Source organism: Alnus glutinosa, chromosome 3 (genome assembly GCF_958979055.1).
Source record: "Alnus glutinosa chromosome 3, dhAlnGlut1.1, whole genome shotgun sequence".
NCBI lineage: Eukaryota > Viridiplantae > Streptophyta > Magnoliopsida > Fagales > Betulaceae > Alnus > Alnus glutinosa.
This window is the reverse complement of record NC_084888.1, coordinates 13,318,823-13,346,105: the sequence shown is the minus strand read 5'-3', so window position 1 is coordinate 13,346,105 and position 27,283 is coordinate 13,318,823. Positions and strand designations below refer to the sequence as shown.

At 38.3% G+C, this 27,283-nt stretch overlaps 3 protein-coding genes across 5 annotated transcripts in view; 1 reads left to right on the top strand and 2 right to left on the bottom strand.

Annotated features, from left to right (window-relative positions):
* Positions 1–721: 721 nt before the first annotated feature.
* LOC133864410 (PHD finger protein ALFIN-LIKE 3-like) lies at positions 722–6,697 on the top strand. 2 transcript variants are annotated; one of them, XM_062300741.1, is made up of 5 exons: positions 722–879; positions 1,939–1,971; positions 3,095–3,323; positions 5,337–5,472; positions 6,239–6,697. In XM_062300741.1, the coding sequence occupies exons 1-5, from the start codon at positions 780–782 to the stop codon at positions 6,503–6,505; spliced, it is 765 nt and encodes a 254-aa protein (XP_062156725.1). In that variant the 5' UTR covers positions 722–779; the 3' UTR covers positions 6,506–6,697. The 2 variants fall into 2 exon arrangements, with proteins under 2 accessions (XP_062156725.1, XP_062156724.1); XM_062300740.1 differs by having other exon boundaries at positions 6,236–6,697.
* Positions 6,698–8,614: 1,917 nt separating this feature from the next.
* LOC133863994 (uncharacterized) lies at positions 8,615–10,404 on the bottom strand. The gene has a single exon (XM_062300174.1). The coding sequence runs from the start codon at positions 9,875–9,877 to the stop codon at positions 8,819–8,821; it is 1,059 nt and encodes a 352-aa protein (XP_062156158.1). The 5' UTR covers positions 9,878–10,404; the 3' UTR covers positions 8,615–8,818.
* A 1,981-nt stretch (positions 10,405–12,385) lies between these two features.
* LOC133862996 (midasin) overlaps positions 12,386–27,283 on the bottom strand; it is a 79,881-nt gene continuing 64,983 nt past the window's right edge. For both annotated transcript variants that reach the window (XM_062298953.1, XM_062298952.1), the window contains 16 exons: positions 23,756–23,831; positions 23,559–23,671; positions 22,919–22,998; positions 22,699–22,812; positions 22,420–22,488; positions 22,170–22,326; positions 21,364–21,497; positions 20,999–21,272; positions 20,640–20,885; positions 17,105–17,326; positions 16,812–16,970; positions 16,510–16,734; positions 15,973–16,242; positions 15,739–15,882; positions 15,410–15,616; positions 12,386–15,300 (listed from right to left, as the gene is read on the bottom strand). In XM_062298953.1, the coding sequence (XP_062154937.1) occupies positions 12,823–15,300; positions 15,410–15,616; positions 15,739–15,882; positions 15,973–16,242; positions 16,510–16,734; positions 16,812–16,970; positions 17,105–17,326; positions 20,640–20,885; positions 20,999–21,272; positions 21,364–21,497; positions 22,170–22,326; positions 22,420–22,488; positions 22,699–22,812; positions 22,919–22,998; positions 23,559–23,671; positions 23,756–23,831 (4,968 nt within the window). In that variant the 3' untranslated portion in view covers positions 12,386–12,822. The remainder of the gene's footprint in view (positions 15,301–15,409; positions 15,617–15,738; positions 15,883–15,972; positions 16,243–16,509; positions 16,735–16,811; positions 16,971–17,104; positions 17,327–20,639; positions 20,886–20,998; positions 21,273–21,363; positions 21,498–22,169; positions 22,327–22,419; positions 22,489–22,698; positions 22,813–22,918; positions 22,999–23,558; positions 23,672–23,755; positions 23,832–27,283) is intronic.

Genomic DNA, 27,283 nt, shown 5'->3' with positions numbered 1-27,283 from the left:
TTTTTTATTTATTATTCAAACAAAAAAGAGAAGTGCTAGAGTATCTCCTGGTGTATATCTAGAATGGCATAAATGCAATTAAAAAATTACATCTATATCCTTTTGGATGGCATAAATACAATTTTTTAATTAAAAAAATTATATCTATGCTATTTTAGATGTACACCAGGAGAACACCAAGAGATGCTCTAGCATTCCTTAACAAAAAAACCCACTACAAAAACATTTTTTTTTTTTTTTTTTTTTTTTGCATTTCTATACAAAAAAATTCAAAACCCATTTTTACATTATATCACATTAATCATTTATTATTTAAAACTATATACCTCTATTCTAATCTGACCTATTTAATTAAACGGGGTCAGATCCATCAACTCTAATCCTTAAATTTATTTTAAGTTCGTGTCAAATTCACGGATCGTATAAAAAATTATTGGCCATACCTAAATCCTGATTGGCTAATTACCACCAAACCCCTTGGCGCAAGGTTAGCCCATATGGGCCTTTGTGTTTTTTGGGTGTCTCGGACTCGTCCCCACTATCTAAAGTATGGTTAACCCGTCCAATCCATCCAGATTCAAGTCCGGCCCAAAACCACCCCTACAAATCCTCAAAATTCCCTCCCTGTCCTCTCCTATATAAACCTTGTGGATTCGTGGAACTTTCTCATTATTTGATTATTAGTTAATTATTTTGACTTGGAGTTTCATATTTTGTCACAAGCACTGTGACAGGGAGAGAGAGAGAGAGAGAGAGAGAGAGAGAGAGAGAGAGAGCCAATGGATGGAGGAGGAGCACAGTACAACCCGCGTACAGTGGAGGAGGTCTTTAGGGATTTCAAGGGCCGCCGAGCTGGCATGGTCAAGGCCCTCACTACTGGTAGTTCTTTCTCTCTCTCTCTCTCTCTCTGTGTTCGAAAATGTCTCGCTTTTGCGTTTGGTTCCCGAGAAAAGAAAACGGAGGAAGATTTTCAAATTCTAGTGTGGTGTATTGTTTTGAGTGTATTTTTTGTTGTCGTTTCTGGTGCTAGGAACATGCGCTTTGTTTTTGGTTTCTGCTGTTGTGTGTAGTGGTATTTGAGTTTGGTTCTGTTCTGTGAAGTTCGAAATGGGATATAGTTTTTCTTTTTCTGATTTTTTTTTTTTTGTTTTTTTCTCTGCTATGCTTTGGATTTTGGCAATTTATAGTTCTCTGTTTGTTTCCGAGAAATTGAGGAAACGAAAAAAAAAGAAACATATTAACTATGCTTTTTAAACAAGCTTTCGTTTTTGTTTAGTTTCCAGAAAAGAAAAAAGAAATTGCAAAACAAGAGACGATTTTGTTTTTTCTTTAGTTGTTGTTTTGGCACTGGAAAAAATGTTTATATGTTTTGACGATTCAATAACCTGTGTTACTAAATTTTGGGTTTTGTTTATTGTAGTCTTATAAATTTATGTGAAAATGAGGTTCGCACAAACCATGTACAGGTTTTGTATTTGCGGAACTCGAGAAATGGAAAAATTGGTAGAAGAGGTTTCTTTCATTATCCTAGATTTTCTAGGCAACCATACAGTTCATGAAAAGCATGATTATATATTGTACGTATACATGTCTCCAATCAGTTAGGATATATTTTATTTTCTAAGAAACTGAGGAAGAAAATAATTAAATTCTGAATTTGGAAACTTTACAAAATGATTTTTTTTTTTTGATAGGTAATAAACGAAAAATGACATAAGCCATGCTGAAAATGTAATTTTTTTTTTAGGAGGGGGTCATAAATGATGAAATTCTCAGTTAATTATTTCTCTCTTTTTCTTCACCAAGTTCCACAAACAAGACAGGGAATTGCCATTTATACTTTTAGTTACTTTTGGAAAATCCATAGAATCTTTTCTTGTTTGAAATATGGGTTTCGGAAGTATTGACTTTTTATGTGTTTTCATTTTGTTGTTGCAGATGTTGAAGAATTCTATCAGCAGTGTGATCCAGGTTTGATATTCTGCTTGTTGTAAATTTTGCTAGACTTCTTATATCTATTTGGAGCTGTACGCATTTGTATCCTTCTCCTGTCTGCATGGGCCCTTTTCTGTTGTGACTAAGAGTTTGTGTGGTTGCTTGTCAATGGTTACATTACATGGGCATCTGTAGAATAGTTTTTCTTTTTCTTTGGCCATGTACATGTGTGGAACATAAAAGTCACATCCATCCATGTAGTACTTGTTTACCATATATATTCGAATGGTGGTTCTAACAACAGCAGCTTTGTGAAATACATTGCTGGTATTGTGGATTTATTTTTCACATATACGAGATACAATTTTTATTTTTTTTTGGGGGAAAATCATTACATGTGAGTGTTCAGAAAAATTGGCTCATAACATGCGTAGTTTGTCAAAATAGATAGTATGGTGGTTCCAGTATACGTGATACTTTCTTTTTCCTTTTGACTATTTTGACTTGAGTTGCATGCTGAATAGTATTATAAAGCTTAACTGTGTACCTTAGTGGTGTATCATAGTCGCTGAAGAATGTATGCTTTTTTGGGTGTGAGCCTGATATAATCTTTTGTAAAAATGTTGCCCGAGAGTATAAGAAGGATTGTGATTGATGCTTCAGAGGTTCAAATGGTTATTGGAATAGAAAGGTTTGTTGCACCACTTGCTACCATCATGTCTAGTTAATGTATAAAGAAGGGGTACTCTGCGGTCAAGCTTAAAAATGGGTCTCATATAAGTTACTAAAAGTTCATTGTTGTTTCATAAATTTTGTGTTTGGTTTTGGCATTTATCCTTTTTCGGTGATGTATGATATGGTCACTCATACAATTTCATTTTCCATGAGAACAACTTGTATCATTTGTTAGTTTGGTGTTTACAGAACTCATAATTTTGTGTGAACATCTTTTCTTATTCTTAATATAACTTGGTGTTTCCAATTTTATACATTTTTTGTTTGACATGTATTCCTTATTTAATGTGAAGAATGGTTTTTACCTCTTGTGCTTTTGATCCCCATTTAGTTTTCATTTTTTCTTTCTGCTTGTTATTTCCGATTCATAGCTATTCTATTGAATTTGTTTCGGTGGTCCTTTATTGTTATTTTTTACCTACAGAGAAGGAGAATCTATGCTTGTATGGCTTTCCTAGTGAGCAATGGGAAGTCAATTTACCTGCCGAAGAAGTGCCTCCAGAGCTCCCAGAGCCAGCACTGGGAATTAACTTTGCGAGAGATGGCATGCAAGAAAAGGACTGGTTATCTTTGGTTGCTGTGCACAGCGATGCATGGCTGCTTTCTGTTGCCTTCTATTTTGGTGCCAGATTTGGATTTGATAAGGCTGACAGGTAACTTTTACTCGATTGTCCAAATTCCCTCTTCAGTTTGTTAACTTAGCAAAAATATCAGTGTTAAAACATTAACGAGGATAATGGAGAGTCATAAGCCCCGCCCCCTCCTGAATTCTTGTCTGATACTGTAATTTTTTCAGTCAACTTGATAGATTTGGCTATACTCTTCCTAGTTTTGATTATAGATATTGTCATTTATATGTACTTTGCTTTGTTCGAGTGTTGTGATTTTTAATAGGTCCTTCCCTACTACTGACAGCATTGTTGTAAACTTTAGGCAAGTTAGCAGCACTCAGTGATTAAAGCAGAGGCACTTAGGGTCGAGACCCACCCCTTCCATGCCTCTCTCAGAGGCACTTGGGGTGGGTCTCTCTTTCCCCCCTTACCCAAGGGAGAAGGGGTGGGTCTCCACCTCCATCACCCCACTCCGGTGTCTACCTGTGTAGGGAAGGCTGGAGTTCCACCCTCTCCGCTCTGCAGGGGTGGGTCTCTACCACTGTAGAGGGTGGTGAGGTTGTAGATTGAGCCCCTGTTGCCCTTTAAGGTGGTGAGGTGGTTGGAGATCAACCCTCTCACAAAGGGTGGTAGAGGTGGAACTCCAAACCCTTGCCACCCTTCGAGGGTGGACACCGAAGGTGGAAGGGGAGACCCACCTCCAATGAAGGGGGTGGAGGCCACCACATTTTTTATTTATTTATTTTATTTTATTTTTATTTTTTTTTCATTTTTATAAGAAACAAGGTCGCCTCCACTTATTATTGTGCATGTTTGAACAAATTGAGCCATATTTTCACTTGTTTTTAGAAATTGAGCACGTGTTTTCAAAATATTCTCGTATGAAGGTGGAGGAAATTTTCTAAAAGTGTTCTGCATTTTGTTTTCTGATAAGTGTTTTGCGTTTTGTTTTGAAATGAGTGTTAGTGGTGGGGGCCACTATTGAAAACTTGTTTGGATAACTATTGTCTAAAAATTGTTTTTCCGTGTTTAAAAAGTGAAAAAAGTTTTTCAAAATTTTACCAAATAGGGATTTAATTTTTGGCTTAAGTTGGGAATCATGGTCATGATAGTGGATAGATTGATGTCATTATTGCAACACCCCTTATATTGTAGTTCATTTGAAGCTTTCTAGTGGTTTCATTTAGTGGAACGTAAGCTTTATTAGAGTGGCTCATGATTGAGAGGTGGATGTCTTGGCTTCTTTCTTCAATTTGTTGTACTCTTATAGAGTGAGACGGGAAGGTGATGACATTCTTTGGTGGAGCCCTTCAAACAAAAGGGTGTTTGATGTTAGCTCTTTTTATAGTGTCCTGTAATGATGGCATTCATTTTCCTTGGAAGAGTATGTGGCGGACCAAAGTTCATTTGAGAAGCTTTTTTCGCTTGGTTGGCGGCCCTAGGGAAGATCCTTACAATGGACAACATTAGGAAGTGGTATGTCATCGTGGTCGATAGGTATCGCATGTGCAAGTGAGATGGGTAGTCCGTGGCTCATATTTTTCTTCATTGTGAGGTTGCTTGCGTCTTATGGAATGCCTTTTCCAATCGCTTTGGGATGTCTTGAGTTATGTCTAGTCAAGTGGTTGATTTGTTTGCTATCTAGTGGACTGGTGGTAGAACTCAGAATACTTTCGTGTGGAAGATGATGCTCTCTTGCCTTTTGTGGTGCTTTGGGAGGGAAATAAATAATCGTCACTTTGAGGACTGTAAGAGGACGTTGGAGGAGCTTAAGTCTTTTTTTTTTTCTTTTTAAATTATTATTATTCTCTTTATACTTTGACAACTGATTTTGTAGATCCTTTAGCGATTAGTTTTAATGATTTTCTTGTTTTTTTGTTTTTTTTTGTTTTTTTCCTTCTAGGTAGATGTTTCTTTTGTTCCTGTGTACTCGGGCTGTGCTTTGCATTTTTAATGATATTTCTATTACGAATAAAAAAAATATTATTGATTATACTTTCAGTAGTTGTACTTTCTATGAGATGCCATGCCATTGTCCTATTACTTGCTTTGCAGGAAGCGACTCTTTAATATGATAAATGATCTTCCAACAATTTTTGAAGTTGTGACTGGAACTGCCAAGAAACAAGTAAAGGAGAAGTCATCTGTATCAAATCATGGTAGCAACAAATCCAAGCCGAACTCTAAATTGGTAAAACGACTGCCTCTATAAATCCTATTACTTGGTTAAGAAAATTACAGTAGATATGTGGGCAGTGGGTATTATGTTGGTGTGGTCTTCTCGAGGGAAGGTCTATTCACTGGGAGGCCTATACTAATAAATATTGATTTTGTTTCTGTTTGTTGTCTAAACAACTATAGTCATCGTAAAATATAACATCTAGGAGAATTTTGGTCTAATAATTTAATAGTGAAAAAACAAGTTGTATTGTGCCACTTTTAAACTGGAATTTCCAACTAACTGGTATTGAGTTTGGCGTATTTCATCAGAGAAAAAGTTTCACCGTTATGTACAGAGGGACTCTGTTTTCTTTTCAGGGCCCTCCCCCCCCCCCCCCCCCCCCCCCCCCCCCCCCAAAAGAAAGAAGGAAAGAAAGCAATGATAAAAGGATGAATGTTGATGTAGGTGTCATTGGCATGTAACAAACTTACCTCTGTTTATGTTTTGGTTATGGAGAATAACTGGGTTGTTATCGCTCATGTTCCAAAATTGCACCCATGGGGAGCTATTACTAACTATTCTTGCAATTCTTGGCATCATTATTTAGATTTGCCTGATAGTTGTACCCAAGCAGTGTCTTAAGTTTGCATTCACTGATGCTTTCTAGATTTATGCATCTAGGCGAAGTTCATACTTTGGCTTGGAAGATTATGTTTATCTACTGGCTATGGTGAATCTACCATCCTTGTTTCTCTTATAAGGTGGTATTTTTTTTGTTTGTCGGGCAACAAAGCAGCGGGCATCAGAACCTCCGGGAAAATATTCGAAAGCTTCACAGGCAAAGGACGAAGATGAGGTCATGGATGAGGAAGATGAAGATGAGCATGGAGAGACCTTGTGTGGAGCCTGTGGAGAGAACTATGCATCAGACGAATTTTGGATTTGCTGTGACATCTGCGAGAAGTGGTTCCATGGCAAGTGTGTGAAGATTACTCCTGCTAGGGCTGAGCATATTAAGCAGTATAAGTGCCCATCATGCACCAACAAGAGAGCTCGCCCTTGACATCTCCAAGGGATGCGATCTCTCTCTCCCTTTCTACTCATCTCTTGGTGGACTCTGCTTACTGCTTTGTCTGGTCAATCTGTCTCTTTGTTTTTAAAATTTGAAATTACTGCAACTTGTGAATGTGTACTCTAGTTTACTAGATCTCAATTTTCGATATAATGCTATGTAGTTGTAGTTTCGGTGTTGGCCTGTTTAGTTTGATACATCCCTACCATCTGTCTCATTTAAGAAATCTCTCTCTATTTATGGTTGTGTAAGACAGACTTGTTTTCCTCCTGCTTGCTCTTACGGTTGATGTTGACTTGTTTGATGCTGTAATGGCACCCCCATGAACAACACATGCCCGTCCGTCTCAAGATTTCTCATTTGCATAAATTGTAACACATCTTCAACATCTGACTTTCAGGGCTTGAAGGAAAGCACTCTCTCGTCGTTTGGCTTGTGAAATGCGGCAAGAGTGCAGTTTTGACAGCATTTAGGTGAGGGATATCTGTGTTTTGTCGTTTCATTCATTTTCCATTGTTATGTTTGGTACTGACTTCATCTTATGTAAACCTGTGCTAGGGGAGATAATTTTGCCCCCATTAAACGCCATGGCAAATTAGCTGGAATTATAAGGCTTATAGCCTCAGAACATTCAGACAGTCCTTGAGCCCCCCAGTTATAGCTGCCTTAATGATTGGATTACATATCAAGACACCAAAAAAAGAAAAAGAAAAATTTAAAATAGAAGTCCAACTGCCTACGTGGCTCAAAAAAATTAAGGTTCCTAAAAATTAGGGATCAACGGAGTATTAGATTGCGGATCAGAATATATTAATATAATCAGATTGGTCTCCTGGTTGATGTTACCCCGACGAGTTAGTTAAGGCTTATCAAGAAAAGGTTAAGATAGTAAAAGCCTGGAAGTTGATATGGGCGCTCCACACCTTTTTCCCTAAAAAAAAAAAAAATAAATAAAGGTTACAATGTTATGCGTTCATCTTCCCCTTAAAATTGTGAATTAGGTGGAAGCAGGTAAAAGATAATCTTTAAACAATTTTATTCAGAAAATCTAGAACAAAATTATTAAAAAGAGGAAGAAGAAACTGGCAGATCAAGCGTAAGCCGAATGGCAACGGAAAAACTTAAAGATCCTTTTGGAATTGCATTTAGATAAATGGCAAAAATGGAAAAGCTCAGTGAGATGGAAGGACGAAAATGGGTTATTTTATAGAAAGATACAAGCAACAGGCTCGCGCATATTGTGTGGGGGTGAAAATGCGACAAGAAGCATGAGTAAACAATTCAATAAAGATGATTCGTTTTACATGCTTTAGATAAATATTGGGTTTGGTGGCCTGTAAAAATAAATAAATAAATGAATACGAGCTTGGTCAATAGTGAAACACGCCTCCCTTCCACATCAAATATGGGAAGATACTAAATTAACGGCCACAACTGGGAAATGCAATAGAGATTTTGTTGTGAGATGAATATGATATGCGTGCTTCAAGCGCTTTTGGCAGTCAGATTAGCAATTCCTATAAATAACGTTTTAATATACGTTAATTATATCTGACTAAGATTCTTTTTTCAACTCAGTTTTTTTTTTTTTTTTTTTTAAAATATATTTCCCTTAGATCGATATGGTTCTCTGGGATCACATTGTATTTTAATTCTCATAGATTCTCCCACGTCCCACATGGCCACATCCATCCAAAAGGCAGGTATTCCCTCCCCAACATTTAATTAAAGTTATCCACAACCATCCACACCCCAACCAGAAAAGCCTAAACTTTCTTCCCACTAGCTAGCATGTGCCCCTTAATCAATAACCTCACGGAAAAAGAAAAGATTGATGTGATGAACTGGCAAACACTCTTATCCAATAACATCATGCTTGCAGAAGACCTGAAGTAAACTCCAAGGGTTCATTTGCTCCCAATACTTAAATCCCATTCAATCTCTTCATCACAAGAAATCTTGAAAATTCTTTAGACGAACCAAAAGTGTATGGAACCACGTTAAACCCAAAATTATGCTCTTGAGATTTTAAAATATATATACAAACCAGAAGTTCTGGATAACATCATATCATCATATTCAAAAAACATACATAAGGTGTAGTGGAGGAAAGAAATTATTTCATATATATATATATTAAAGCCCTGCCAGCACTTTACACAGATTAACCAACCAGTCAGGCGGGCTAGAACAGAAACAAGTAAGAGAAAATAAACAGGATTTAGACAAAAGACCAAAAAAAAAAAAAAAAACCTCTTCTATTTTTCTTCCTTTTATGTTTTTTCATTGTACCTATGTGGTTCATCATGTCAAAGCCTCTTGACTCTTCGTCGACATCCGCTTCAGAAACTCATAGGTGGTGATCATTGTTGTTGCAGACATTGACATTGAAGCCCACCGAGGCCCCAGTCCTCTGTAACAAGCCATCCAACCGCCTTCCCTGACCAAATTCCTAACCGTCTGTGCAACAGTCGGTCCTCGACGCCCATTTTCTTCCCCATCCAAAACTTGTAACCTGGTCTTGATTGTATCAAGTGGCATTGTAATTAAAGCTGATATACCACCCGCCAAGGCTGCACTTACTCCCTGAACTGCCATTACCGTTTTTGAATCCGGCCGAATCATGTTCAACCCATTTTCATCTTCATGTTTCTTGCAAAAGTAACACCCAATTCCGTTCCAAATCACCCTTTGCGCAACAGAGTAAGATGCCCACCACACAGCATTTGACGGCGCATACGTCAAAATTGATATCCCGAACCCCCTATACAACCCCCTTGGCCCATCCGTACTCAAAATCTTCCTAAATGCATCTATCCCATTAACATATTTACAAGCTGATGATGCATTACCAACACCCGAACTCGAATTACCATGACAAGCAACACCACCTTGAACCATCAGTCTTTGGCTAACAACATCAATAGGGGTCCAAACAAGCTGTGCAGCCATTGCTGCACTCAGCCCTGCAGCTGCATTGGCAATTGTTGCTGCTGCAGGCTCTGAAAACCCTAATCCAACTGTGGTTGTTCCCACATTACTCTTCGTGACCTCTAGCGCCCCCATATAAAGCGCCCGGGCAGGGATTGTGCCCGTCAGGGAAGTCCCAAACCCTCTATACAATGCCCGAAACCCTTCATTCGTTACAATCGAAAGAGCAGTCTTGATACAAGAAACTTGGGTTTGAGCTACTTGTTGCCTAGTTTTCAATAAAACAACCGGATAAAGAGCCGCAGATACCCCCGAAAAGAGGGCGGCGCCGAGGAAGAAAAACTTCGATTTGTCAAGCATTTCCCAATCGATATCGGCCGGGATATGAATCTCTTGCCCCGACGATTCTTCCTCGGCCGCACTCAAATTCATCTTCGCCACTTTCAAAACCCCTCCCCCACAAAATTAGTCCAATTCAGCCCTAATTCGATTCTAACTGTACAAACTAATAGAACACAAAAGAAAACCCAACCCTAACTAAACGAACTGTACAAGTGCAAAACTGCGAGATATGATACAAATTCGATAAACTTTCAGAGTCACAGAGATTCAAGTTAGAGAGTTAGGGGATCTTTTTCCTCTTGTGGAACCAGGTCTTGGATCGGACGCGAACCAAAACGAACTGATCTAACATTTCCTGATAAAGAAACTAAATTTATCAGAGAACCTTACCGGAGAGTCGAGCATCGGATGCCGGAGAAGCTCCCCGGAAAGTTCGGATCTCACCGGAGAAAAACTAGGGTCCCAATTCGGATCAAAGACACATATACATGCACTATATGCACGTATTTTTAAGAGAGAGAGAGAGAGAGAGAGGTGGGTGACTGGAAATAAGAGGTTTTTTTAGGTAAAATGGAGTGGGAAAGAGAGGAGAAATGGAGAGGGAGGGGGAGGGATGGCTTGTAGGGGATGAGGGGGAAACCGACACGTGTAGGTGATGGATTTGGGGTGATCTCTTTTATCTTTTGTAGGGTAGTAATGGGCGAGTTGTCCGAGCCAGTGGTGACGTGTAAACCCTATCCAAAGACTTGGGCGAGATCGGGTTGGCTGTGGCCGTGTACAGGCCATACGCTCGTAGAACCTACGCAATGAACCTTTTTTATTTATTTATTTATTTTTTATTTTTAATATAAGGAGGAAGGAAAAGTGTCCATAAAAAAATGAGGTGAATTTTTAAATCACTATTTGGCATGTGATAGATCAAATGATAATTTTAATCAAATAGTAATTTTAAAAGCCACATCATTTGAAGGATGCTTAATGTACATATAAAATTACTCGAAAATTATAATGGAATTACTTGAAAATTATAGGGGAAGTTTTTGAGTAATTCTGGGAGTACATTAAGTGTTCATAAAAAAATTAGGTGGCTTTTAAAATTACCATCGAGCGTTTGATTAATCAAATTGTAATTTTAAAAGCTAAATTATTTTTTTATGAACACTTAATGTACTCTTAGAATTACTGAAAGTTTTTAGTTTAAGAAATGTTGGTTATACACCATTACCTATGTCGCGTCTTTTTTAATTTTTAATAATTTTAATTTTAATTTTCAATTTTTTTTTTAAAAAAAAACCCAAAACGTTACAAGATGCGTTAAAAGCCATGAAATAACCTCTACTATTATCTGTATAAATTTAATCAGTTATTCTTTTTCTAGCATATTAAGTTCATTCAATAATAATAATAATAATAAAAAATTAGAACTCTCACTATTTTATAGAATTTGGTAGATAGCCAAATGGATGTATCATAAAAAATAATAATAATAAAAAAAATTCAAAGGAAATTTTAAATAAACTAGGGAGCTATGTATCACATTCCATAATTGCAATTTTTAGCTAATGATGGATTTCGAATGAATCGGATCCTTAGAAATTGGAAAAATAGATGAAGGTATGATGGAAGAATTTGCAACAAGCGCAACAGAAAGCCTCTTTTAGATAATGTGGGACGTTCATATGATGATAGCCCACAGAGGTGAAAGCGACGACTACTGTATTTAGTTAACCAGCACGCAAGTTGGTGATTCCTCTTAGATCGTTAAGTTACTACTATATGGTGGTAGAATGGGTTTAAAAAAAGAGTAATGCTAACAATGGCTGAGCTAGTAGTAATCTCCATCAACTCTTTGATTATTTTATTTTAACAATGGCTGATGTGGAGGGCAGATAGGTACTATCACGTCAACTCGATGAGACGATAGTATGATATTTAGCATTTCACGTTAAAAAAAAAAAAAAACAAATATTTGATATGAGAAATGCTAAATACTATACTCTCATCATATTCCGCTAGTGTGACAATGCCCATTAGCCTTTCGATGAATTTTTTATTTTTTATTTTTTATTTTTAAACAGTGTGTGATCTAAGAGTTGATTGACACACATCAACATAGTGAGATTTGGGCTAAATACTGTTGCTTATAGTCCTGATAGCATCATGATATGCATATCATAAATTGGTGGCGGAGCCCAATCCATAAAAAACCATGGGTCTTCAACTGATTTGGGGGCTAATTTCGTTGTGTCAAAGTTAGCATTGCAGCAACTTGCTGGGTTTATGCTTCAACCTATTGCACTAGTTAGTAGTTATGTGATGCCGCCACCTCGTCTAAAGTGGCCTTCTTATTGGGAAATCATGGTACAGGAATCAACCTGGCTCTCATTTCAACTAATGCAACAAGTTACAAGTGTGTGAAGAAAAGATCGTCAAAGTGATGATAGCCTTCCTTGGATCTATTGATCCTCATAGAAAGAAATCCAATTAAGTGCAAAAGTGACTGGAATATGTAAGAAAATCTTTAGGAAATACTATTTAATAACTAAACCACTAAAAGTTCAAAGCCTAGAATCAAAAATTACAAAAAAATAAGGAACATAATTTAAAATGAAATTTCCCATCTTGATCTCGATATATTTCTAAACAGTATTTTTAGAAATCAATGTTGTATCTCATTATACACTTTATAAAAGAACAAACACTACTTAATACGCCGCCGTATATATTACATTTTGCTCACTCTGTTCTTTGGTAAGGACACTTTAAATCCCTCCCTCTTCCCCCCCCCCAAAAAAAAAGATGGAAAGATTGCTTGAACGCCAAAATAATGGTCAATCAATTCGACATTATAAATATTGTCAGGTAGCATTTGAGAAACAAGCAACTGTACATGGCATTATATACAATTGGCTCAGGTGCCATCAAAATATATTTCTGGCTTCAAACCCTCCATTATCCCGGATCAAGAATTTTCAGTAAACTTGCACATTTGCAAGTAAAACCGTTTCTGACATTAGCTCTTCCATCAAACAAACTTAGTCCCTCCAGTACTGCATAACCTCAAACCACTGTCTCAGCAAGTCAGAAAGGGTCCTAGGAAGTGCTTCAATATTCCTTAGTACGATGTAGTATGGGAAGGGAAAAGAATCCATATACTTGGAAAACTTGACGTTGGCACCCTCGAAAGACGCTTCCATGAGGTCCATGATTGACTCTTGTGGACTATCAAGAAGCAGAAATGCAACCATACGCTTTCTACTCAAGGCCTCTCTAACACAGCGCTTCAAGTTTTCCTTCTCATGGAACCGGCCGTCTGCAATGATCAAAACAAGCTGCTGTAATGGGTTCTGTCCGGACGGGAGTCGTGCTTTTCCAACAGCTACATCTAGCATGTTATTCAAATACTTCAACAGATCGACAACCGGTTCATCTGCAATGGTATTCTCTTGCTTGAATGTCAAGCTGGAGATCATCTTGATCCCAGCCTCTCCAGAAAATGGCTGATCAAAATCATGCAGTAACCTTATGTTCCCCTTCTTTCCAAAGCTTGCGACAGCCAAGTTTCCCACTTCCAGTTGAGACATGGCGCGACATACTGTCACCAAAGCTTCAATAGCAACATCACCACAGCAACTCTCAGACATGCTACGGGAATCATCCACAGCAATAACAACTTGGTAATCACGTTTGTTAGGCCGGGTTCGCCTCAGCCATATTTTATCTTTCCGGTAATGACTTGCTATGTAAGGAATTACCTTCTTCATGTTAATCCGCTTCCCAGTTTTATAATCACCTTGGAGCTTGCTGGCGAGTGTGGGCTCCATAACAAGACGCAATTGTTCAGCCAATTCCTGGGAGAATCTTGTTGTCAGCAGTTCATATTTTCTCCATAGAGCAGTAGCATTATTTTTCACATCGTTGGAAACTTCCCCAGGATCTTGGGCCTTTCCGAACTCATCTTCAGCTACAGAAAGTTTACTGAATTGATGTATACCTTCACTTAAGAAAGACTTCTTCACAGAGACCAAACTCTCGGACAGGCTTTCAGGATTACCATCATCATGACTTTGAACTTCTTCAGATCCCTCATTAGGTGACTTCTCCAAACCTGAGATATTTATATGCTCTTCAACCTTATTTTTGTGGATTGAGGCATGGCTCCTGAGAGGGGGTGCTTCAGAATTTTGCTTCTCAATCTCCATATCAGCTAAGTCGTTTTTATCCGCTGAGAGATCATCTCCATCCGGCTTGTTGCCACTGACATTTCTGTCAACCTGCTCAGATGTTGCAGGCCCCAAGGCCTGAGCTGTTCCTTTTTCAAACTCAGACACATAGCCATATTCATCTGCATTCTCATCCTCAATCTCACCCAGTGCCTCTATATTATCCGCCTGAAGATCAACAGACACCCTGACTCTTTCTTTCCACTCCTCCAATGCATCTCCAACATTCCGATAAGGGTTTGGTTGGGTTTTCTGAGTAGATGAAGATTCATGTTGAGGCAATTGACTTTTTGATTGATCATTAGTAAATCTCCCACTATTTGACAAGTCCGCCACTGAAAAATCCACTTCAGTGGTATTAGTGGAAGGCAGGCCTCTCAAAGGAGCAAGGTCATTCTGAGCATCATTGCCGCTAGACCGGTTTGATTCTGGTGCTATATTGCTTATTTCCGATGTCTGAGAGTCACCCTTTGGTTGTGTTGCAGATTCTGCATTGGGCACATGATCAGTAACAAAGTCAGAACTTCCTGGCTTGAATGCATTGTTACTTGTTTCAGTTAAACTCATCTCAACATTCTCTTCATGATCCCTACCGAGATCCTTTTCAGGATCTCCATCCATTTGTTCTGTCTCAGCCTCTCCAATAGTTTCATCCATTGGATACGTGTTTTCTTCCTCATGTTTTCCCTTCTCATCAGATTCCTTATTCTCTAAAGGATCTGCTTCTTCCACAGAATCTGCACCCTTTTGTTCATCCATTTCCATATCTTCGTCAGGACTCTGATTCAGCTCATCAAGCTTTAACCCTGTAGGATCAGCAAATGCTTCTTCTTTCTCCAGCTTCATGTCTTCTGTGTTGTCTCTGTCACCAAGGTTGTCCTCACTTCCAATCTCATCATCTTGTTTATCAATTTCATCAGAATCAAGCTCTCCAGGTTCATCAGCATTAAGCTCTCCAGGTTCATCAGCAGTAGCAGCATAATCTTCCTTGGCCCTAAGCTCCCTACAACTATCCCGATCCCTGACTGAAGATCCGGATTCATACTTCTCCTTTGTATCACTTGGATTTTCATCTTCATCCTTGTTCCAAAGTTTCTCATCAACTACTTCACCATTAGCTCCGGTTTCCCCCATAGCAGACTCTAACTGATCATTCTCACTATCTTCATTGTCATCTTCTGCAGAGTCCTCACTAATGCTATATGTATCAGCTGCAAAATCCTGCTCCATCTCAATACCTTTCTCATTCTTACTAGGGGCTTCATCTGAGGCATCTTGTTCTTCACTTGGCTGTAGAAAACATTTAATTGAAAAGAATGACATACTTGAAGCATCAATCCACTAGAAAGAAATAGCAATACAAAGTTATGCAAACTCAAACATGCTTCAACACTCTTACCTTTTCCAAAGCACCAAGCAACTGATCTTCATCAGTTATCTGATCACTGACATCATTCATTCCAGCACCCTCCCCCATGCCTGTTCCATTTGCATCTTGAGATATATCACGAGTAGCATCACCCACCTCATCTTCGGCAGAGATGCCAAACCCTTTTGAATATAAAGAAGCTAAAACATTCGCAAGCACATGGGTTACCATAGAAACCTGCATAGCAAGATATAGATTTGAGTCATGGTGGTTAACAAATTTGAAGTTCACTGCCATGAAATAATTCAAAAAGAAAAAAAAAGAAGATTTATACAGTTGAAGTATAAATGTAATCTTACTGTTCTATACATAGCTAAAAGATCTTGCAGGAGAGCATCACCAAAATCCAAAATTAGGCTCAGAAGGACATGTAGATGCTTAAATTGTACTCCAATTTCGGAAGTACTACTAGTATTATTGCCAGAATGACCCAGTAGTTGTTCCTGAGAACATTATGTCAAATGATTCACCAGATTAAGTATTTACAACAGAACAGCAAGAGAATAAATCAAAGACTGCAGCAAATAACTTACCGCACAAAAAAAAGTTTTAAGAATCTTTTCACATAATAGATCCAATCTCAGATCTGCTACAAGCGAGTCAAACAGAAATTTCCATGAGGTAATATTCTCTGCTGACTCTTCTGGAAGGCTATAACCGGTACCTGATGAACCTAATTTCTTCAATGCATCTGTAACATGTTCAAAAGTACAGTGAAGGGCTTCATCAAACCCAAAACAATTGCCGTGACTATGTGCATTTATTGACAGCACCGAATTATACTCTTCCTCCATCAATCTCCCCTGCAACATTTTAAGAAGTAGCATTTATAAGTTCTCGGTCAGACATGGAAGCTTGGATGATATAGTTATTTAACACTTACATCACACACTATTTCCAAAGATTATTCATCATACTAGTGATAGTAAAAAGTTGCACCAATTAACGAATAGGTTCAAAGATCAAGCAGTAGAAAGTGTGAGAAGAATGGCAAAAAAAAAAAAAAAAAAAAAAGAAAAAAGAAAAGAAAAGAAAAGAAAAAAATAAATAAAAAGAGAAAAGAAAGACACCTTCTCAAAAAATTCTTCAAAATGACTTAGCAAAATCTCTTCAACTGAGCTTCTATCCACGTCTTGCTTGCGGAAAGCTAAGAGATGCTCCTCAAACTCCTTCATGGCCTGGAAGTTCTTAGACACCAGCTGTTCCATTTGTTTTGTAACAACATAACAGTGCGAGGTACCAGCCAGTGTCGTTATCGCGCTATTTCGGCCAAGAAGATAGTCATCTAAGGATTCCTGTTACAGAGTTATCATTAATATAGTGCAGGAAATACCGAGCTCAAAATAAAACATAATGAACAAAAATTTTGCACCTTAGATCCCTGAAAATCTGGAAAAAAATTCCCGATGAAAGCAATAACCCTATTTGCTGCAGCTTTGACACTTCCACAAGTGTTCAAATGCGTATTTTCAAATGTCTTTAGCAAAAGCGATTCTTCATACAGCATGGCACACAAACTATCAAAGAGTTGCTGCAATGAAAACTTATCATGTGAAGCTCAAGAGCAAGGTGAAACAAAATATAAAAAAATATTTTTATAATCTCAAGCTTATAAGGAAGCTAAAGAATACATATGCGACATCAGATTCCAGGATGAGAACTTACCTTCTGCTGCCACATGCATTTCAACGTGGCATGTTGATTTTGAACAATAGAGCACACGCCAACAGTTTTAATATCAGTAGTTGGGGAATTAGGATAGAGATTTTCCAAAGTAGATATGCATTCCCTCAAGTGCTTCAATTGCTTAGCAAAATCATTGGCAGCAACCTGTTGCTTCTGTTGTATGTCAATGAGCTGGTTGAGAAAAGCGCCAGACCTGTCAACCTACAGGAAACAGGAAAATTGTTTTGATTAGTAAACGCAAATTCATTAAAAAGCGCAAATGTGCAACTCAAGTACACAAGAAGTATACAAGAGAGACACCTAGCTAGAAAAAAAAAAAAAAAAATTAAAATCAAAGGTGACAGGCCAATAATAAAGAATAATAAAAAATAAAGCCTTTAATTTTACTAATGTCCTCACACAAGACTCAAATCTCCGATCGTTTCTTTCACTCCAAAGACATCATGTAAGACAGGATGTATCATCTTCCAAACTGCATCAAGCTGAAAACTACCACCTTGTGTTCTCCAACAAGTGAAGAGATCTACCACCCAACAAGGCATAACCCATGCCAACCCTAGACTGCTGAAAATAGTATTCCACATAGCAGAGACAATCTCATAATGGAGTAGAAGATGATCCACCAACTCTCCATTCTTGTTACACATGTAGCACCACTCAACCACAATGAAATGTCATTTCCTTAGATTGTCCATGGTGATGATCTCCCTAATACAACTTACCAAGCAAATAATGTCACTCTCGAGGGAACCTTATTGCGCCAAAAACTCCTCAAAGGAGGAGTACAATTATGGGGAATAGAAATATTGTAGAATGATCTAGCATCAAAAACCCCTCTCTTAGAAGGTACCCAACAAAGCTAGTTGTCACCACCCCTTCTCACTCTGACGGAATACTTGTAATTGAAGAATGAGGCAAAGAGATCGTGAGCCGCTCTAAAAAAGTTAATATTCCACTAATACAAGGCACTAGAAAGCTCCAACTGGTATGCTATTGGAACTACCTCAAAACGGTCAATTTTAAACAAGTTTGGAAAAACTATCTTGAGGGCTTGATCCCCATACCATAAGTCATGCCAACATCTAATTTTGGAGCAGTCACCGATCTCAAATACAATTTGACTAGAAAGCACCCCAACCCCTCCTGATATTTCTCCAAAACCCCACCCCATACAACCCATGGACCTCATTTGAACACCACTCACCCCATGTGCTACAATATTTAGAATACACAACCGCCCTCCATAAGGCCTCTCTCAAGTGAGCATAGCGGCAAAGCCACTTCCCCAAAAGATAAGAGTACACACCCAGACTAGCTAAGCAAGTGAAATTCGAACTCTTCACCCAAACCACCCCACAAATAATCTTGTTGCAACTTTCTCTATGTGATTGGCAACACTAACCGCGAGGGAAAAGAGAGACATGAAGTAAGTAGACATATTAGATAAAGTTCTTTTAATTAGTTTAACTCTCCCACTATTTGACAAGTACATCATCATCCATCCAGCCAAACAACACTATCTCCTCAATAATGTTGTTTCAAATAGATTTGGCCATAAACGAGGCTCCCAAAGGGAAGACCTAGGTATTTCAAAGGCAAAGGAGATACACTGCAACACAAATACTAGCCAAAACTTCGACATTAATGACATTGCAAATAGGGACCAACTCCAATTCTAGACCACAAGAGAGGATCCCTATTGCTAGACCACGTAAAAGAGCCACCCACAAGAGAAATGTCCATGAGCCTTAGCTCAGAAATGAAATCGAGAAGCTCAAACATAGCAAGACAAAAGTGGGCTTCACCCGATTTCTCACTAGGAAAACAAGTGACATTGAAATCTCCCTCCATGCACCAGGGTAAATCCCACCAACTTAGCAAACCAGCTAATTCATCCCACAAAAACCTTCTATCGCCGTTGGCATTTGGGCAAAAAAACACCTGCAAAAGCCCAAAAAAAATGATCTTCGAAGTTTCTAAAAGAAAAGGCAACCAAGGACTCACCCACTCGATTTTCTCCACCACCCTCCTATCCAACATGAGCAAAATACATCGTAAGCCCCCTTGAGTCTAAACAACACCAATCTACAATACTGCACCCCCATAAACTACGCACATACAATAGGACATAAGCTACAAATTGGTCTCCTAAAGACAAATAACATATGCTTTCCACTCTCTAAGCAAATTTCTAACCCTAAGGCGCTTCCCCCCGTTGTTTAACCCTCTTACATTCCATGATAACAATTTAGGCTTCATGGATAAACTGAGATTCCCCTTCCCTACCCTCTTATAATGATTGAGCAGGATAATCTTTTCAATTCTCTATTACTTCTGAAAGCTGATTTGGAGTTGGAAGTCCATCCCTTTTTATTATGACTCATTTCAATGGCTGTAAGCAACGCCATTAATTGCCCTTCAAACCCCTCACAAGATAGACCAACAAAATAGGGATGTGCTTCACCTTATGCAGGACCCAACTAGAAGTCGTTGGCATGAACACTTAGGTTGGGCAAGCACACTAGAGGGATAACAACTCAGAGCTTCACACACAAAGGGTACCTCCCAAGTGCATAGCACCAATTGCTGCAGCTGTGTCCTGAGGTGAGACCTTAGACAGAGCACCGTCAGCAGCAACATTAACACCATCAAGGTCCAAAATCACTTTCCCCTTATTGCACAACTGCATGGCATCTGCTTCAAAACTCACCGACGAAGCACTCGGAGACATCAGACCCTCCATAGCTCGGACTTGCACCCGCACAATCCACTTCCGAAACAGTGCAATCCCCGACCCGTGTTGTAACTCTCCACGACAGGGTGGGTTTAATTCTGGGATGGGTCAGGTTCTTAAAAACCTTCCCTTTAGTTTGACCCACCAACAAGGGAACTGATCAAAATTCATCATACGCAACTCTTGAATTTGGGCCAGGTTTTTGCCCCAACTCGCCTATCTCCACCGGGCTACCAATAAAACCCGACCCAGTATGACCTAGGCCTGTATTTGGGCTAGCAATAAATCCTGACCCAGTTTGACCCAAACCCGCTTCCAACCGTTCAATCATTTAGTCAAGTTCCTCTCTCATACGTGCCAACTGTGATTGCATGTCACGACAACAGTAAACAAGAAAACAACAAAAGATGATTATGTATACTCTTGAAACTCACAAATGCACAAACAACTGCGTAGAAACTGGACAGCCAAGCATGGCCCAACCAGAGGGACGATATCATTGTGAAAATGCAGCTCTATTAAGTTATTATAAAGGATAAATTACGAACTCATCGAAAGAGCAACCAAATTTTAGGATCGGAATGTAGCATTCACCAGTAGCTATATCAAACAGGTTTCGCTTGTCAAGCAGGATGTACCAAAAAGAAAAAAGGGGATTTTATCAACTTGGCAACACAACCCAGTATGGTAATTGAATAAAAATATGAGAAAACTGTCCACGATTAAACAAAATCAAACAAGAAATGGTCCTTCAATTGATGTTTAGCGAATCACATCTACCTGTTCACGAGTAATGTCTTTGTGGGAGTTCAGGCAAATCTGCTGCAGAAGAAGCACTGATGCTACGCTCTTAAAGTAGTATTCATTGGCAGTTTTCCATTCTGTAACCAAATCCTCAGAGGGAGGACTTTGAAATTCGCAGGCAGCAGCAACATCAGAAGCTCCAGAAGCCAATTTACTTTGTGTCAGCAGCAGATGCTGCACATCATATGATGGCTCAAGGAACCACCAAGATTTATGATGATCCTATGAAGTGCCAGTCATCAAAAGAAAACCAACATTTAGCTTAAGCAATAATGTATAAAGAATCTAAATTATGTATTACGACAACTAATATCTTAGCATGCAATTTATATTACCTCCGTATATATGGACTTGTGCCTAGACAAGCCACTGCTTTCTAACAGCTTTAGAAGCTCGGAAAAGGCCCTCCTCTTCCCCAGATTCTTGTTTGCATCCTTCCATATATCACCACAATGCACTACAGTTCTATATATTTTCTCAATTGTGCACCACACAACCTTCCATTGTTCCTGGGACAAGAGGTGTGTATCAAATCCAGGAGCTCTCTCAAGGTGCAACTTTTGCAAAGCATAATATACTTTTTTCCTCCAGTCAGCAGACCATATGGACCTATGCCAGACAAATCAGACCAAAGTTCCAGAATCATGTATTTTAAGAAAGACTTGAGCATACAAAAGCATTGAATGGACAAAACGTTAACCTGTCCTCATCATGAAACAATGTTGGATCGAAAAGACCATTATGAATCTTTTGACCATGTAGAGAATGAGCTTTTGCTCCCCTTTGTAGTGCGTCTTGGTTAAGAAAAAGCATTACAGGTTGTTGCAGAAAATCCTATACAAACAAATACATCAGAGGCATATTATTACAGCACAAGCATGCAAAAAGGCTACCCTAGGCACAGAAACAGACATTACAAACAGTCCTCCATCTTAGACAACATATGACAAACAAAGGCTGTGACATTGGCCATGCAAAAGACATGATGGATCTGGGTATGCTTTCCATGTGTCCCCCCCACTAAAAAAGACTTGTTTTTTTTTTTTTTTTCATCAAGTCCTCCTGATCCTACACAGTTGGTCTTAGTGAGGCATCCGCGGATACATTGCACTTGGCAAACAAGGAGATATGTGAATAAAATCATCCATACATTGAACAATCGGATGCGAGCAGGCATTAATCCAGTCAAGATGCCAGGTCATGAAGGACCAGCCAGCTGGACCACAAAATAATAATGTATTGTTTAAGATACTATTATACTTATTATATTATTATATGTGCCTACAGAAACAAAAACAGCACAACTTAATCACAAAATGAGAAATCACATCTTACAAGAATTAGTTGGAGGCTAAAAAAATGAAGTAATATCGAAATTTTGTAATATTAGGGTCGTACTCATGTGAATGCAGTCCAGGTTTCTCTTTTACAAATTTGACAAAATCTCATCTCAAAACTTCAGCAAACAAAATAATACATGAAGCAGCTAGAGTGCATGTTACTTACAGTGTACTTCTGTATAAGCTTCCTGAGCTTATGCTGGGTCCTTTTTGAGTTTTCAATTGACACCAAACTCTCAGAATGTTCCCATCCACATAGTTTCAGAAGCTCTTTCAACTCTACCTCAATATTTCTTCTATTAGCTTTTATGTGTTCCAAAACTCTGTAGTAAAAAACATTATTACCTACCGAAACGACCTCAAAGATCTTCATGAGGGAATAAATATTCAAAGTGTTAAAACTGAAAAGAACTCACATTGGCAAAAACTGCACATGAAATCCAATTACATTGTATAAGATCTTCATATTTTCCTTGTCAGAAGAACTGGCATAATCACTTAACAATTAGTACACTTTAAACAAGCAAAAAGTCTACATCAAGAACATTCTGTGGGTAGCACTACCCTTAGCTTTGATGTATCAACTTTCATAAGAGATGTTTTCGAATAAATTTACAGATAATCTCTTACATGTAATAATTTTTTCTATATTTTTAACAAGAGGAAGATAGATAAGCCACGGTATTTAGTCTTACCTTGAATAAATATTCAGGCATCTACCAGTATTGAATTGACCAAGGAAAGCATACAGAAGCTGAAGGCGTTTCCTAAATTCACCAATGCTGGATGTGTGAATGAATTCCTCCAAACTGCAAGTTCCACTCACAAAAAGTAACTCAGACAAGATGAATTTACAAAACCCCTAGTGAAGCCTTCTTAAACTGAATTCCAACAAAAGACTAAACCACAACATGCCTTTGAAGGGTAGATAGATTATATTCAAGTACATCAGCAGAATGTCTGTGTTGTAGAACTGAATACAGAGGAAACCATAACTGCAACAATAAGAAGACAAAAGTACCAAATTAATTATACAAAAGATCACGTAGAGGTTCTAGATTTAAGAAGAAAAGCAAATTATAGCCAATATATAAGCTTGTACATATCACCTATGCCATAAATATAATTTCATAAGCTCTTTTATGCATATACTGTAAGTGCTTAAAAATTTAATCAAAAGAACAAAGGGAGTACGTCTTCCAATGTTACAAATTGTTGACTTCAGTAGCTGCATCAGCAAGACTGCTTTTTTGATAGTACTGAAGCACAATTCATTATGCCATAGATATATACTGGAACACGCTTACTGAATTGAAATTAAATTAAAAATTTACCAAAGACAAAATTCATTTCCAAATAGGTACACTATAGATACAAGTAGGGACAGAAGTGATCAGTTTGCTTCAACATTAGTTTTCCTCGGTATTAAGTGGCTATAGTAATTTGCATTTATGGCTGTTCTTTCCCCTAGTCCTCTGCAAATGTTCAAAGTTTTCCCTAAACAATTGCACTGTATTACATTCAATCCTCGCAAATATGCATAACCATGATTTACCTTCCCGGCATTAATCTCATACTGATCCTGAACCTCGTCAAGCAGGGCAGGCCAAGATCCAAATTCCATCTTTTTCCAAGAGGACACCAGAACACGAATAGGCTCCAATTGATCTATAACCATTTATAGAACACATAAACCCTCATTATAAATGCAGCAAGAACCTAAGAAAATGATCAATGAAGGAAAGTTCTTACTAGAGAGGGAGAATTTTGAGCCATTTTCTTGTAACATCTGGGCCCTGTTAAGTAGAAATTGCAACCCTGCAAGAGCCTTCACAGAAGAAACAGAACATATATTTAGATATTTATTGGAGGAGAAAATGTTTACTACCTATCATGTGTCAAGTCTCCAACACACGCACACACATCCAGAGTAATTGTTCTATCAGACACAATGAGACTGGTTCCCAAATCTAAAATTAAACCTAACAATTGAATTGCATGAACAGGTAAATCATTCTGCTTCACAGATTTAATACTCTCTTCTGACCAACTTGAGTTGCTGAGTGGGCCGGCCATATTATGTTAGTTTAAAGGCTGCACTAGTGTTATTGGATCTGTTCTGTTGACTAATAATCTCTTTATTCTCTTCTTGCATTGTACAAACCAAATAAAAACGAATGGCCCCATTTCTGGTTTAATCTTTCTTTATCACTTTCTACAAAAAAAAATTTCTTTTTCTTTTTTTAAGATAATGCATTTTATTAAAAGTGTAGAGGGGCATAACCCTAGTACACATGAAGTATACAAGAGAAAAACCCCTTCAATGAGAAAAAGAACAAGAATCCAAAAAATAAAAAGTTAAAAAATTGTGAGATATTATAAGCCCGTCTATGAATAAAGCAATTTAACCGAGATATGCTTTAGCTCTTCCACCGAATTCTCGAGATCTTCAAAACTCCTTGCATTCTGCTTTCTTCATATACACCGCCTTAAGCACAAAGGGGACATCCTCCAAGTGTTCAAAATAGAACGACTTCCCAACTGACCTTTCCAACAAAATTCAACTCTATCACGCTTAAAGGCATTACCCAATCTACTTCGAAAAAGGTAAAAAATTGAAGTCCATAATTCTCTTGCCGCTCCTTTTACACATGCAACACAAATCCACCACTATGACTTTTCTTTTTCTAAGGTTATCCAAAGTCTATATTCCCAAGAGTCACTGTCCACCCAAAGAAACTCACTCTCAATAGAACCTTGACTCTTCAATGGTCTTACAAGGAAATGATGAACTAGACAGAGTGGATAACGCTTAATAAAACGATCTTACTTCAAACTTCCGCTTCTTGGTTGGTATACACCAAATACTATCCTCACCCCCTTGTCTCACTTTGAGAGAGTACAACACATTAAAAAATGTAGTCGCCAATTCTACCTCCCGATCTTGCACAGGTTTGATAAAAGATAAATTTCATTGAATAATTCCATTAGAAAACTGCTAATGATCTGCCACCCATGCCTCTTTACAACAACCAATACTAAACAACTCCAGAAATGATTCATTCAGTGGTTGTTCCCCACACCATAATGCATGCCAAAACCTATTTGCTTCGGAGAACAAAACTTCGATCAATGTACTAAATGCAACTTACACTTGCCGAAGTTTTTCTATCATTTTAGCCACAACAATCAGAATGGGGAATAGAGACAAATCGCATCTTGGCATATTGGACAACGAACTTTTAAGCAAGGTCAACTTACCTCCTTTGAACAAATACAACCTCTTTCAACCAGCCAAACGCCTATACATTTTTTCTATAATGTCACTCCATATAGAAGTAGATTTATATGATGCTACTAAAGGAAGACCCAAATACTTCATCGCTACACCAATACCAACCAAAGATATTAGCCAAACTTTCTACATCAACCACTTCACCTACTGGAATAATTTTTGATTTAGATCAATTAATCTCCAACCAAGACACTGCTTGGAAACATAAAAAGAGACAACACAAAATTACGGAGTTGTTCACTATTAGCTTCACAAAAGATCAATGTGTCATCTGCAAACAAGAGATGAGACTGCAAAATATTCATTATTCCTCGACCCCACCAAAAAAATTGATAATAGCTTTTTATCCACTATGGCCGACATCATCTTACTCGGGACCTCCATGACAACCACAAAAACTGATCTACCACGAAAACTACTAAAGAAACCAGAGAGAACATTGTTAACAAGAACGGAGAATCACGCTTATCAAAAAAAAAAAAAAAAAAACCAAAACGGAGAATCACACCATAGATATACAATGTGCTATCCAAGCCCACCATTTCTCCCCAAAACCATTTCATTTCAATAAATACAATAGAAACTCCCAATTCACATGCTTGTAACGGCCTCTCAGAGTGCAATTTACACAACAATCCAGGGACACCTAATCAAATTTGACTATCATCACATTTATTAGCAACAAAAACTGAATCTAATATCCCTCTTCCACTTATAAACGCATTCTATAAAGTTAAGATAATCTTCTCCAACCGCTATCCAGAGCCGGTTACTGGTTTTGGCATTTTAAAATACCCGGTTACAACTGGGAAACCAGGTACATATATATAAATAATAAAATATAAAAATTACAGCTGATACCCTTTACCCTAGTTTTACATCTTTTTGACTTTTCCTTTCACTTCCACTCTGCTTCACTCTTCAGCCGACGCCCGACAGCACAAACTCACAAAGCTCTGCGCCCCACAAACCGGGTAGCTCATTTTCTTCTTCGTTTAAGCTACCTTGTTTTATCTGTGAATCAAACGAGGAGGAAAGGAGCTACCATGTTTGTTTTGCCCCAAAGGAAAATATATATAGATAAAACAACTTCTCAAAACTTTACCAAATGTTGCCTATATCTCTCTACTGAATCACTAGGAGCTTCTCAAATAATATCCATGGAGATGGAATCCTTTCAAATGGCTAATGCCAACATGCCTCTTTCACTTTTGCCAAATTTCGTCCTTGGCCTCAATTCCTGTCGTCGACCTAAGCAACGACGGCAATGAAAATCGCGGTGGCCCATCCGGGTTGGTTCAGAAAATATCTCAGGCTTGTGAGGAATATGGCTTCTTTCAAATCATCAACCATGGCATCCCTAAAGAGTTATGTGACAAAACGTTTAAATGAAAGCCCAAAACATAGGCCCAAAAACACATGTTTAAAAAATTTCAATATCGGGTCCGGATAACTGAGATAGCCAGTTAACCGGCTACCTGGTTACTGGAGCCAGTTGGCAATTTTCAATAACCGGCTCTGGGTTTTCACCCCTACACAGATAAATACCCCATAGAGTCTAGTCATCTTCTCAAGGATTGACCTTCTCTACTCTAAAACTCCTTTCTGGTACCATTTATCTACCCATTAAACCCCTCTAAAGTAGCTTCCACATCCGGTGGAAATCTTGATCTTAAACCCAATCCCGCTAAATCAGTTTCCCTTAGCTAATACTCGTGCTTCTGCTTGTTTTGCTACCTTTGGCCTTATCTAAACCAAACCCATGCGCACTATCAGCCACTCCCGTCGTCAAACTCACAACCGTCAGAGATTCTCACAATGCATCACCATGAACAAGACTTACTGATCGCCCGATAGTCGGCTCCAACATCCGGCTTAAACCCGCCATGGAAATAGGTGCGCCCGCCTTCTCTCTCCACTTGGTCGCTGGTTTTGGTTGTACCTGAAGTTTGTACGCTACTACCTTACTCAGGCCATGTAATTTG

What these genes read in the sequence shown, in the direction of transcription:
- LOC133864410 (XM_062300740.1), top strand. Translation starts at nt 780, where the DNA reads ATGGATGGAGGAGGAGCACAGTACAACCCGCGTACAGTGGAGGAGGTC. An exon ending in GGATTTGATAAGGCTGACAG is followed by an intron (nt 3,324 to 5,336) that starts GTAACTTTTACT and finishes CTTGCTTTGCAG; the next exon opens with GAAGCGACTCTTTAATATGA. An exon ending in CCAAGCCGAACTCTAAATTG is followed by an intron (nt 5,473 to 6,235) that starts GTAAAACGACTG and finishes CGGGCAACAAAG; the next exon opens with CAGCGGGCATCAGAACCTCC.
- LOC133863994 (XM_062300174.1), bottom strand. Translation starts at nt 9,877, where the DNA reads ATGAATTTGAGTGCGGCCGAGGAAGAATCGTCGGGGCAAGAGATTCAT.